The following is a 13828-nucleotide window of genomic DNA, read 5'->3' as shown; positions in this document are numbered from 1 at the left end:
AGTTGTGATCAGTATACTCTAGATGGACTGGTTGTTAATAATTGAAGGGTATGAAAATAATATCAACTAATGGCTCTTGTGACCCCATATTATCTTAGATTTGAGCATATCAATAAATTTGAGAACAACTGATACTAACACAACACCTAATTTAAATTAATGCGAAACGTACCAACCTGTTGGTATCTATTTGAAGCTCTCTGGTGAAGCTTAAAATCATAAACAGGAAATTGAACAAACTGCCCAGATTTAAGTTTGATGAGTGTTTCTACAAGTTGCTCGGTATCGAATGCATCTAACAAAAACCACAAAATTTATACCAGATCACATTACTGTAAATTATTCTGCATAGTAATCTTAATTAACGTTGGTTCATATTACATACCAGGATGATCAAAATTATACTCATGATCGCGTTTCAACTCATCTTTAGTTAAACCACGATAAAACGAATCCTACAACAACAACAGATAAACTAGAGATCAAGATGAATTGATTTGTATCAGATTTATGATTCCCCTTGAAAACATTACCTGATTAACTAGAACAACTCTATGATCTTGCAGTTGTTGAATAATCATGTCACACATAGTGGTTTTCCCCGATGCAGTACCTCCGGACACTCCTGAATCACCGCAAAACAGAAATCAAATCGAATCAAAGCAGAAAATGAAAAATGAGTGTAACGAATGCGGTGATAATGTAATACCGATGAGGAAGACGCCGTGAGAAGAAGATGAAGAGATGGATGAAGGACGCCAGCCGGAGAAGTGCGCGCCGGAGGGAGAGTCCATTACGAAGGCGAATGCGGTAATCAGTGAAGTTACTGCGATTCTAGCTTCTACGAAGAACGCTCTTATATACGTATGCTTTTTGGGCTTTACTGTTTTTATATTTCTTTTCTTATTTTATACTCCCTCTGTTTTTTATTATAAGTCGTTTTAGACTTTTCACACAGATTAAGAAAAATAATAATTGTTGTATGAAAATGAGAAATTATGAAGGTTTTTACAAAATTATCCTTCATTAATGACATGTGGAAGATAAATTTATATAATTGAAAGGAGAGAGAATAATAAATGTTTAAGGATATAATAGGAAAAACAACATTAATTATTCAATGGAATTGTAAAACGACTTATATTTAAATACAAAATATTTTTCCAAAACGACTTATAATAAAAAACGGAGGGAGTAATAGAAATTAATTATTGTGCATGTCGGTATAGAGAGATTATTTTTAAATAAACATGCGAAGAAAGAAGGTAATGAATGATGAAACAAAATGAGAATCTCTGACACACCCTTCTATATCTCATCTATTATCGTGAGTTGTCAAAATTATCCTTCTGTTTTTTAGATGTATCTTTGGAAACAAATTTTATTTTAAAAATTTGATTTTTTTTATAGGTGCATCTACGAAAACGTTAAAATGAAATCTTTCGTAGTTACATTTACGAAAAGTTTTGAAAATAAAGTGTTCTCTAGATGTATATACGAAACATTATGTTATATTATTTTCAAATCAACTACATTTCACTCATAAACTCGATTTTTTTTAACAAAAATGGAATATCAAATTATAGTAAATTAAAGTAATTGAAAAACTTCAATTGAACTACTTTGATTTACTATAATTTGATGTTCCATTTTTGTTATAAAAATTGAATTTTTGAGTGAAATCTAATTGAATTAAAATATAAGAGAATATTTCGTAGGTATATCTACGGAACACTCTATTAACGCTCACGAAGATGAACCTATGCAAAAAATCAATTTAAAAAAAAAAAGTATTTTCGAAGGTACATCTACGAAAACAAAACATATAAATGAAATTTCATCGGGTAACTAAGAGATTCAAGGAGTAAATTGAGAAATTCTCAATAAAATTATCTATTTTATAATTTAAAAAGTTGCACTTCTTTTATTCTTAAAGTATCTTTCTTGCAAACAATTATAGTTTTAAATTTTTAATTTTTTTTGTCGAGTACCGTCATCAAATAGGAATATATTACTAGTAAATAAATAATTTAAAATTTTCAGTTTAATTTAACGAGATAGTTATTGATTAATAGTTTAAAAATAATTTACATTATGAGCCTCATCTCTCTTTTTTTTTTGAGTCAATATATTTTTTTAATGTGTTTTGAAAAAGAAATATTTTAAAATGACTTTTAAAATATATTTAAAATATTATAAAATATTCATCCAAAAAAATATATGTTCATAAATTGATTTCTAAAACTATATTTCTTTATTATTTTTATCTTGAATTTTTAATATCTAAAAATTTATATTTAATCAATTCAAAGTTTAAAAAGCTATAAAGTTTTGCGAAAATAGTTTTTATAGTTTTTTTTTCCCAAAGGGCAAATACTCAAAAATATATTAGAAAGAGAGAGGAACAAAAAGATGGGACTAAGACAAAACCTCAAAAGTAGCTAATTTTAAAGTTAGATAAACCTTGCAAGTTTTTATAATAGACATTGCTTACATTAATGTGAATTAGGTGAGACTTTGGTTATGTCATTGTGAATTAGGTGTCTTTTTTATTTATTTTTTATTTGTCTCAAATTATTTGTCCCTTCAGAATATCAATGTTATATTTATTATTTTTTTCCACTAACTTATCAATGTGATATTTATTATTTCTTTCCAATATCACACTGAAGCTCCTCGCTCAACCTCCTAATTTCACATCATCTCAAGTACTTGTCATTGACGAGATCTGTACCATGACAACTTACAACGTAGATTCGATGTTAGAGTACCTACTATGTGCGACGAGTAATCTCATAATGATAAGCGAAGATTGCATGTCACCAGGATTCCTAGATCACGATGACATAAACGGAGTCTCGAACGAAAAAAGTACCAATGATTATATTAATTACAGTCACGAAGCCTGGGCAAATTTTTACCAATTCCGCCAATGACTTCATAATTTTCTATCGAGATAGTATCTGACAAAATAAATTTTGAAAATTTCTTTACCCACCTCCCTATGGGGGTCACCCCCAGCGAAATCCCAAAATTACCCCTGCTTCGGAGATGCATCTCCGAAGTTTTTTTTTTTTTTTGAATTTTCATACATTTTGGAAATGCATCTCCGAAAACACCAAAAAAATGGTGTTTTCGGAGATGCATTTCCGAAGTAAAAAAAAATTCAAAACCGTGAATATTTCGGAAGTTCATTTCCGAAAACATTTTTGCATATACAATTTTTCCTCCTTCACTATTTCATCATTTTTTTCTCCAAAACTTCTCCAAACCCTCTCCAAAACTCAATCAATCTCCATCCATTTTTCGTCTCAAAATCAAGTTTCAAACCGTTGATCACGTTAAAGGGAGCATAGAAAACTACAATTTGAGGTAAACATCTCTCATTTCATCCCCTATTTCACTACATTGATTCAACAAATTTATGCTGAAACCTGCGATGGTTCAGAAGTTCATTTCCGAAATATAAATACAACACACTCTTATTCATCCTCTTCACACCAGAAAACACAAATGACACAAACCTACCCCCACCTAGCATTCGTCTACTTCACCAGCGGCTACCCGATGGCGTTCCAATTTCGCTTCTCGCGCGACACGCTGTTTGCGGAGTTGATAACGTCGCTCAACACGCTATTGCAATATCCCGAAAATCGAAAGGTTGTCAAGCTCGAGTACCGCTCGCCATCGCTTAACGACGAGGGAGACATTGAGTTCACACCTTTTGAGATCAAGAACGACAAAGATTTAGCGGTTTTGTGGACAACGTTCGACCGATTTTCTTCGAAGGGTCCGATCGAGTTGGACGTGAAACTTCAAAGATCGGGGGCCGACGTTATCAAAATGTTGACTCATCCTCACCTACCCGTGTTTAACAATATGTAACTTTAATCTTATGTAATGTGATCGATGTAATCTTCATCCGATTAAATAAAGCGAATCGTTCTTGTTTGTTATTTTTCTTCTGTCCAGACCTTATTTCGGAAGTGCATTTCCGAATTCCTCCAAGGGGGTGAATTCGGAGATGAACTTCCGAATACACCAATTTTTTGAAAAACAACTTTATTTCGGAGATGCATCTCCGAAATCAATATTTTTCATTAAAATATTCACCTTTTCGGAGATGCATTTCCGAAAACACCTTTTTTTCAATAAAAGTACGTTTTCGGAAATGAACTTCCGAAACAAGGGGTATTTTTGTAAATTCACCAGAGGTGACCAAGAAGGTTTGGAGGTGGGTAAAGAAATTTCCTAAATTTTTGATAAATCATAACTGATAAACGCTTTAAAAAATTGTTAAAGATTCTTGAAAAAAAAAGAGGGACGGACCCTGGCTCTCGTGTGAAATTCATGAATGCTGATTTATATACTACTAGTACTTGTATTGTTCATAAGAGTCAGACCATCAAATCTTATATCACATTTAATTTATAATTAAATTGAATTCAATTTTAGCAGCACAATAACTAACGGATCAACCCAAAATATCCAATGTCAATCCAGTTGAGAGATTTTTTCATAATGTCACATGCTTCCACAATATTAGTCTTCTACTAGTCTATCCATTTGACAGCTTTTTCATACTGTCACATGCTTCCATAATTACTAGTCTTCCACTAGATAGTAACATTAATTAAATAGTTTAGTTAAATAGAAATTAACTTTATTTCTAATAAACATCTTCTTCTATCACAAACAAATTCAAGAATAAAATTACTAAAAATATTCAACAAATTTATGAATGATTCTGAATTCCAAAGTGCTATCTCTTCCTTTCAGTTATTTAGTTCCAAAATCAAACAATCCTTCTATCTCTCTCCATTATCGCCCTCTTCAACCATTAACCTTCAAACCACATTCATTAACCTTCAAACTATTAACCTAGCAGTCACCTTCATATTTTCTTTCTTTTCATCTCTCTCTCACAAATGGACCAACATCTTCATCATCTTCAAGAAACCAAACCCATCTCCATCACCATCACCGTTGCTACAACTATTCCAAGTGAAACATCTAACAACAACACTGATAATAGAAGCAACAACAATAACACCATTAAGATACTCATGAAACGAGAGGGCACAAATAATTTTGAGTGCGGAGCTACCGATGGTTTTCATAGTCTCCACCGCTGGAAAAATGCCTATGAGATACCTCGAAGACGGTGGATCCCCCGTAACAACTTTTGATCTAACGCAATCGAGAAATCAAATCTCCAACAATCAAATTTGAATACACACAATAACAGAGATTCGTTGACCTTCGATAATTAAATAATTGAGATCACACCCTCTCTAAAAAAGAATACACGAGAGGAAGGTTCCCTGGATTGGTGATAACTTTGAGGGAAAACATCGTCCAAAACAACTTCGTACGACCGTCTTAGCAAGTTATACACTCAACTTAACCAATTCGCTCAGAGATAGTACAATAAAGAAGAAACCAAGTTCGATCCACGCTGAATAGAAAAGGACTTAGTGGAGAAACTCTCAAGAATTATAACCCCCTATTCAACAACGGTTTCCAAGTAAGTCAATTCCAGCCGTATCTAGGAGAGTAATCCTCTACATCCATTCCTTTCATGCTGTCAATTAAATATCAGTGGATTGTGGGAGACCAATGTTAAAATCCAAAGTAAAGAAACGAGAGGGATGAACAATTCAGCTGGCCATTCATAAGAGACAATATGGAGCAGCCGCCCAAAAATAGTAGTCGCCTTATATCGCCGTTTTAAACAAAGTTAATCAGGATGAACCCATGGGGAACGAGTCCCTCCATCTGGCATATGAAAAGAAGGAACACTTCCACTAGCCGCACAGTTTACCGAAGAGAAAGGAAAAAAAGTATACAAATATTAGATCAATAATAGATTTTTTCGTAAATAATAAATTTTTTTCCGTATACAAATATTACTTTTATTTAGGTATCATTTACAAAAATATTTGGATCAATATTAAATTTTCATACATAAAAATATTTAGATCAATAATAGATTTTTTCCGTATAACATTTTTGGATCAAAAATATTTGATCATAAATACCATTTCTCGTATATAAAAATATTTAGATCAATAATAGATTTTTTTCCCGCATACAGACTTCATTTTTGTTTAGGTATCATTTACAAAAATATTTGGATCAATAGTAAATTTCGTATATAAAAATATTTAGATCAATAATAGATTTTTTTTCCTGTATACCATTTTTGAATAAAAAATATTTGGATCATAAATACCATTTTTCGTAAATAATAGATTTTTTTTTCATATACAAATGTTATTTTTGTTTAGGTATCATTTACAAAAATATTTGGATCAATATTAAATTTTCGTATATAAAAATATTTAGATCAATAATAGATTTTTTTCCCGTATACAATCTTTGGATCAAAAATATTTGATCATAAAGACCATTTCTCGTTTATAAAAATATTTAGATCAATAATAGGTTATTTTCCGTATACAGACTTCATTTTTGTTTAGGTATCATTTACAAAAATATTTGGATCAATAAAAAAATTTCGTATATAAAAATATTTAGATCAATAGTAAATTTTATTTTCGGTATTGTAAGTGCAAAAAACTGGTGAGATATGTTGATGGTACAGTTAATAAGAAAGTCTTATATATTAAAGGATTGGGCCTTATAAAATTGATTTATAATAGAAGTTGAGTCGAGGATGGAGAAAAGCTCACGAAGTGACAAGCTGGTAAAAAGAAAAAGTCGACACAATCTATAAAACTGGTCGAATCTTTCCTTGACTTAGAGAAGTTTTGATGTGGTTACGCGCTGGAGGATAGTGTCGAGAAGAAAACTCGATGCCAACGGTTAGCGTAAAAGTAATCCTCAAAACAAGCGCAAAAAACATGGGGAACAGTTACTTGGGTCATGCAGCAAGACATCTAGCATGCAGCCAGTTACTTTGCATTTATTTTAACGCGTAGGCAGTTACTTTAATGTATTATAAATAGGAGATCCAACAAAGGGCTCCGAGGTGTTCACTTGTTAACTTGTAAAAACTTCACATTCCCAACGCGAGGAAGCAAAGAGTATTCAAGAGTGCTAATGTACGTGAATCACCATTTTTACTTCAATGCAATTTCTTTATTTTTCAATCGTTCCTCTTGGACATTTTGTTTTATTGTCATTTATGTAAGTATCAGATATGCCTAAGAGGGGGGGGGGTTAATTAGGTTTTCAAAAATTAATCAGTTTATGAGAATGTCTTTACTAATTTTGGTTAAGTGTTTGAAGGCTTTTGATGGTTTTTATCTTTTTCTTGGTAATGGTGATGAAAGCGGTAAAAGCGGAAAGATAAAGAACACAACGATATATACTGGTTCCCCTCACAATCCGAGAGTACTCCAGTCCCCTTTCAAACACGAAAGAGATTTCACTATAGTTAGAATGATTGTACAAGCCTATGCCTACTATCTAACCTATAGGGTGATCAAAGGTTCTTAACACATTTAAAATCAATCAACACTAATGTGGATGAAGAACAATCCTCTTCAAACACAACACTTACTTCCAACAATCTTGGATAGTAAGGAAAAAGAATTCTTTTGAATTTATACAAGAGTTTATGAAGATGAATAATATATCAATCTTGGATTGATCTTCCCTTTCAAGCAATTATCAATGATAGTATAGTGCTCAATGTTTATGATCAATGATATGAATTTTTTCTGGACATGTATGGAACACTAATGCAGAAAAAATATCAATGTGAAAGTTTGAATATCAAAGAGCACTTGGTGTGAAATTTGAGAGAATAAATGTGTATAATTGCAAAGTGAAAGAGGTAAATATGAAATCTGAAAGTGAGGGTATATATAATGTCTTAACACCCCTAGCAATGAGTATGATTCAATGAACAAGTGCAATGTTTGAGTGAAATAAATTCTGATCCGTGTGCACCAAAACAAAATGAACAAGTGCTACTGTTTTAGTCGTAACGGGTTACAAAAATGCCCGTAACCAGTTACGCTATACCGTTGTAGACCAAATTTTGAAAAATGCGTTTTCATAACCGGTTACACCAAGAACCGTAACCGATTACGTTGGAAAGAAAAAGGATTCCAGAAGCAAAAGGGAGTGTGGTTGCGTGACCGTAACCGGTTACGCCTATAACCGTAACCGGTTACACTGAAGGAAGACACAAAAATTTGTTTCTTAAGACTTCTAAAAATGCCAAGATTTTTAAAAGAAAGGACATAGTGACTTTATGCAATAATGTATGTATTTTGAGCGCTATTTTATCAAGATAATAATATGTTTATACCTTAACTCCAAAAGTCTTCAAAAGCTTGTTTAAGAAACTTGATGCTATATTGAGACTTGGATTGAATGCTCTTTGAATCTTTTTCTCATCCTTTCTTGATAGTTAGATATCCATGTTGTCTTCATCAAAACCTTTTGATTGAGAAGCTTGTTTCTACAATTTACGTTTGAACTATCTTTGTACATCATTGTGTACGTTGTCGACAGTGGTTCTACTACGATAATGGAATTCATCATAGATGCATTTGTTGTGTATCTTTTCTAAATATTATAGCGTTCTGTCGGTCACGAGTCACCCTCAGTTGATAACATTAGCACTTTTATGTGGAAAGCTTCGCCAGTTCAAACTCTTTGTAGGAAACCATTTCTCTTAGAGTCGAATATTGTATCAAACTGAACAAGCCAAACCTTAGTTGCATTAGCACGTGTCTTAGGATCAACTAGTCGATTCTGCGAGTGACCCTTAGTTCGTAGGCTTTGGGAGGACTAGCGGTTGTTTACCAATTTCCATAGTAAACAGGTATACCATTTTTGAATAAAAATATTTGGATTATAAATATCATTTTTCGTAAATAATAGATTTTTTTCGTATATAAATATTAATTTTGTTTAGGTATCATTTACAAAAATATTTGGATCAATATTAAATTTCCGTATATCAAATTTTTTAAATCAATAATAGATTTTTTGGCCTATGTCATTTTTGAATAAAAAATATTTGGCTCATAAATAACATTTTTTTGTATATAAAAATATTAAGATCAATAATAGATTTTGTATGCATCTTTATCTTGATTTCGTTATCTAGAAGAGTTGATGAAGGTTAGAGTAACGATGCTGTGATTTACTGAAAGTGAAGTTGAACGTTGATGATGTTGATTCAGAAGTCACAAATCGGTTTTGAAGTGTTTTTTTTTTTTTTTTAGTTTTGTGGTGACGGATTTATATGGAGGAAGGTTGTGAATATGGATTGAAAGGTTTGTTTGTGATGATGTTTATGGTAGATGGAAACAAAAATAGTGGAGGAAGCTCTAATGCAAATTCAGCAGAGTTTTGGGCCTGTTTGAAACACTTTTTGAAAACTGTTTTTAAATTTTCAAAAATTATAAATTTAAAAACCTGTTTGATTGATTTGTTTTTTAAAACAGTCTTTAGAAACTAATTTCAGTTTTTCAAATTTAAAATCTAAAAAACTAAAACCGTTTAAAGATGTTTTTGTTTTCAATTTTGCTTTCTAATTGCCAAATAAGTAATAAATAAAACACACGGAAAATTCACTATTTTCATTAATGTCAAGATGGTAATTAATTGACCATTTTATTTTGTTTTATTTCTTCAATCTCTCACCACTAGCTCTCCACTTTAGCAGTGTTGTTTGGTGCTACACCCATTTTTTTTATCACTTGTGTAGCAAAATAATTATTTATTAATTTTTTTTAACAATCAAATTTTTTATAAATATTATAATTATTAATAAAATATAATATGTTTATTCATTTTAATATATAATTAATTTTAACTTACCTATCCAAGTATTTGTAATATATTAGAAGTCATTTCAATTAAATTACTTTCAATTTAATCATAAATATTGTTTAACATATTATATCATTTAAAAAATTTAGAACTAAACTAAAATTTTATTTTATATACTTTTCTTTGAATTTTTTTAAATAAACATGAAATAATCTAATATTTTATCGAGCTGCGGTAAAATTATAATCTTCTTTTAAAGTTTATAAATATAATTGTATATTTAAATATAAGTACTTATAATATAATTATTAATTATACTACAAATATAATTAATGTACTTAAATTTAATATGTATATGTATATATTAGCCTGATTTTTATATTTCCACAAAATATATCATCGGTATTTTATACTAGTATTTTATTATTTAATATGATAAATTATATAAAAAAATTTAATTACCAAATAAGCAATTTTCTTTTTTTTTAAATAGTTTTCAAAACTAGATTACCAAACAAATTTTTTCATTTCCTAATTTTAAAAACAGTTTTTAAAAACTTTATTACCAAACAAATTTTTGTTTTATTTTCTTCCCAAAAACACCTTCTAAAAAATGATTTGTAAAATAATTTTTTAAACTAAAAAACAAAAGTGATTCAAACTAGCCCTTAGTACATTTTCTTCTCCCATTTCCTTTGCTGTGAGCATATCTATATATAGGGACAGTAAGCTGAGGGTAAAAGAGAGATTGTCATGAGGAATTCTGTTAGAGTTGAGAGATTTTCATACTGATTTTGTGGAACTTATGAGGGATCCGATGCAAATAATTTGTGATTTTTTCATGAGCTGTGAAAAGTTTGTTATGGTTTTGTCATGTAGTGAAATGATGTTATGAAGGGAAAAATGTATGACCCATAAATGAAAAAAATGTGTGAAAAAAACATTCCTTTGTTGATACATGAAGAAAAACTTGAAACTATGGTGGGGTCTCTCTATTGTTTTTGCTCATAACTAAAAAATTGGGCTTAGCAAATGTGATGTGGCTTAATGAATTTGGGCCACCTCATTTTTTTTGTCACTTATGTAGTAAAATAATTATTTATTAATTTTTTTAACAATCATATTTGTTATAAATATTATAATTATTAATAAAATATAATATGTTTATTCATTTTAATATATAATTAATTTTAACTTACTTGTTCAAGTATTTGTAATATATTAAAAGTCATTTGAATTATATTACTTTCAGTTTAATCATAAATATAGTTTAACATATTATATCATTTATAGTTTTTAGAACTAAAATAAAATTTTATTTTATATACTTTTATTTTGTAAATTTTTAAATAAACGTAAAATAATCTAATATAATTATTAATTATACTACAAATATAATTAATGTACTTAAATTTAATATGTATATGTATATATTAGCTTGATTTTTATATTTCAACAAAATATATCATCGGTATTTTATATTTTATTATTTAATATAATAAATTATATAAAAAAAATTTAATTACCAAATAAGCAATTTTTTTAAATAGTTTTCGAAACTAGATTACCAAACAAATTTTTTCATTTCCTAATTTTAAAAAAAAATTTAAAAACTTTATTACCAAACAAATTTTTGTTTTATTTTCCTCCCAAAAACACCCTCTTAAAACTGATTTGTAAAACAATTTTTTAAAACTAAAAAACAAAAGTGATTCAAACGAGTCCTTAGTACTTTTTCTTCCCCTTTCCTTTGCAGTGAGCATATCTATATATAGGGACAGTAAGCTGAGGGTAAAAGAGAGATTGTCATGAGGAATTCTGTTAGAGTGGAGAAATTTTCATATTGATTTTGTGGAACTTGTGAGGGATACGATGCAAATAATTTGTGATTTTTTCATGAGTTGTGAAAAGTTTGTGATGGTTTTGTCATGTAGTGAAATGATGTCATGAAGGGAAAAATGTATGATCTCATAAATAAAGAAAATGGTGAAAAAGAAATTCCTTTGCTGATACATGAAGAAAAACGTGAAACTCTGTTGGGGTCTCTCTATTGTGTTTGCTCATGACTTGACTAAAAATTTGAGCTTAGCAAATGTGATGTGGCTTAATGAATTTGGGCCTTAGCTCTTGAAACCAATGGATCAGTCATAAACCTACCTCTACTATTTATTTGCACCTATTGAAAATAAGACAACAACAAAACAAAAAGTAATAATAATAATTGATTTTAAAATCTAATAAAAATTCAATCTAAAATCTAAATTGAATTAGAATTAAATTTCAAATTAGAAAAAGAACTAGCGGATGAAGAGAATATTATACTAGCTATAAAATCGAACAAAATTGCATGTAATGAATGTATACATATTTTTTTTTCTTCAAATGAATGCAAAAAATGTAAAAGATGCAAAAGAAAAGTCAGGGCAAAATTTAGGGTGCAACAAATGCCATTTTTCGTAAATAATAGTTTTTTTTCCATATACAAATATTATTTTTATTTAGGTATCATTTACAAAAATATTTGGATCAATATTAAATTTTCATATGTAAAAATATTTAGATCAATAATAGATTTTTTTTTCTGTATACCATTTTTGGATCAAAAATATTTGATCATAAATACCATTTCTCGTATATAAAATAAGGCGGAGGGAGACTCGTGGACCTTCGCCTCCTTCTACAATGCCTTAACAAAACCAACTTTATCTTGGAGACAATCGTCTCCTTGTGAAATTTAGAGCACTTATGCTTTATGTCTTCACACTTTCCCTTTCAAGTGTCCTTTTCCTTGGAAGGGTTACTCGTGCCAAGACACAAACAGTAGCTAAGGAGAACTTATAAGCCTCTCGGTAAGTGTAATAACTGGCCTCAAAGAATAACTTCATCTTGCCATCCGACTTTAGATTTAAGTAAGATCCTCCTCAAACATAGAAGAGATAACTTCCTCATGAGTGCGAAATCCACATAGGAAGAATAACAAGCAATATGAGAAGATGAGTATCCGACCCCGAAGTAGCATCCTCAGAAAGACGAGCCCGTTTAGGGGAATATTCCTCTAAGAGGGAGGTATGGTTCTGATCCCATCTCATCTTCGCAGAGTGGTAGAAGGCTGTGGTTGATCTTCCATAGTTAGGGTGGCAACAATAGGAGTATCCTGGTCAACCCTAAGAGAAAATTTGTTAGCTTTTGTAACACCCTGTTTTCCTAACTTATTGATTTGATTTGAATTTCCAAGACATCCCTCCGTGTCTACTCCTCCAGCAATCCGCCGTATTGATCTTGATGACATACTAGATGATTTTTATAGTCATTTGATACTAGAAGAGGCATGCGGTGTGCCAGCGAGTGACTCGTGGGCTTATGAACAGAGCTACATCCAATGATTCTATTAAGTGTCACATCCTTACATGACACTAGATGCCACATGAGCACAACCTAGATCCACTATTTTGGAGATATTGAATGAAGAACGGGCTAGGGATGACCACATATATCGACATGTATTTGGCCTATCAGCGTATTGTGCATGTTGCGAGAGATGCCATTGAGGGGGGAGACATTACAGAAGGCAGTTCTGGTATGACCGTCTTACAAACCATTTTACTCAAGGCACAAAATGCCTTGAAGTACATGCGGCGGCAGAGGAGAAGTAAGGGATTAGAAATACCTAGTAGTTTATTTTTATTTGTATTTTGATAAGAGTTGTATCATAGTAACATTCATTATGTATTATGCTAACATTTAGATTTGTATTATTGTTTGAATTTATACCAGACATCATTGAATTGCATTAGTATGATCAACATGATGTTAATAATCCTTAATATAATCATCATTGAATAAAATATACTCCCTCTGGTCTCATTTATAAGAAAAGATTATCTTTTAAGATACATTGAATAAATAATGTATCTGGACCACATTCTATTTAGATACATTATTTATTCAATGTATCTAAAAAGAAAATATTTTCTTATAAATGAGACCGGAGGTAGTATCAATTAGGACCCTTGTTGTCAAGGCAAAATTTTTCAAATACTTTCCGGAGTTATTTCAAAAATGCACTTAT

General features: G+C 30.4%; 1 protein-coding gene across 1 annotated transcript in view; it reads right to left on the bottom strand.

Annotated features, from left to right (window-relative positions):
- Positions 1–838, bottom strand: part of LOC131636927 (uridine/cytidine kinase UKL1, chloroplastic-like) — a 36637-nt gene extending 35799 nt beyond the window's left edge. The window contains exons 1-4 of the mRNA XM_058907516.1: positions 710–838; positions 534–625; positions 386–455; positions 177–295 (exon numbers count right to left, since the gene is read on the bottom strand). Coding sequence (XP_058763499.1) covers positions 177–295; positions 386–455; positions 534–625; positions 710–794 — 366 coding nt within the window. The 5' untranslated portion in view covers positions 795–838. The remainder of the gene's footprint in view (positions 1–176; positions 296–385; positions 456–533; positions 626–709) is intronic.
- Between the last annotated feature and the right edge of the window lie 12990 nt (positions 839–13828).

This window comes from Vicia villosa, linkage group LG1 (genome assembly GCF_029867415.1).
Source record: "Vicia villosa cultivar HV-30 ecotype Madison, WI linkage group LG1, Vvil1.0, whole genome shotgun sequence".
Taxonomy (NCBI): domain Eukaryota; kingdom Viridiplantae; phylum Streptophyta; class Magnoliopsida; order Fabales; family Fabaceae; genus Vicia; species Vicia villosa.
The sequence above is the reverse complement of the archived record's forward strand: the minus strand, read 5'-3'. Positions and strand labels throughout refer to the sequence as shown.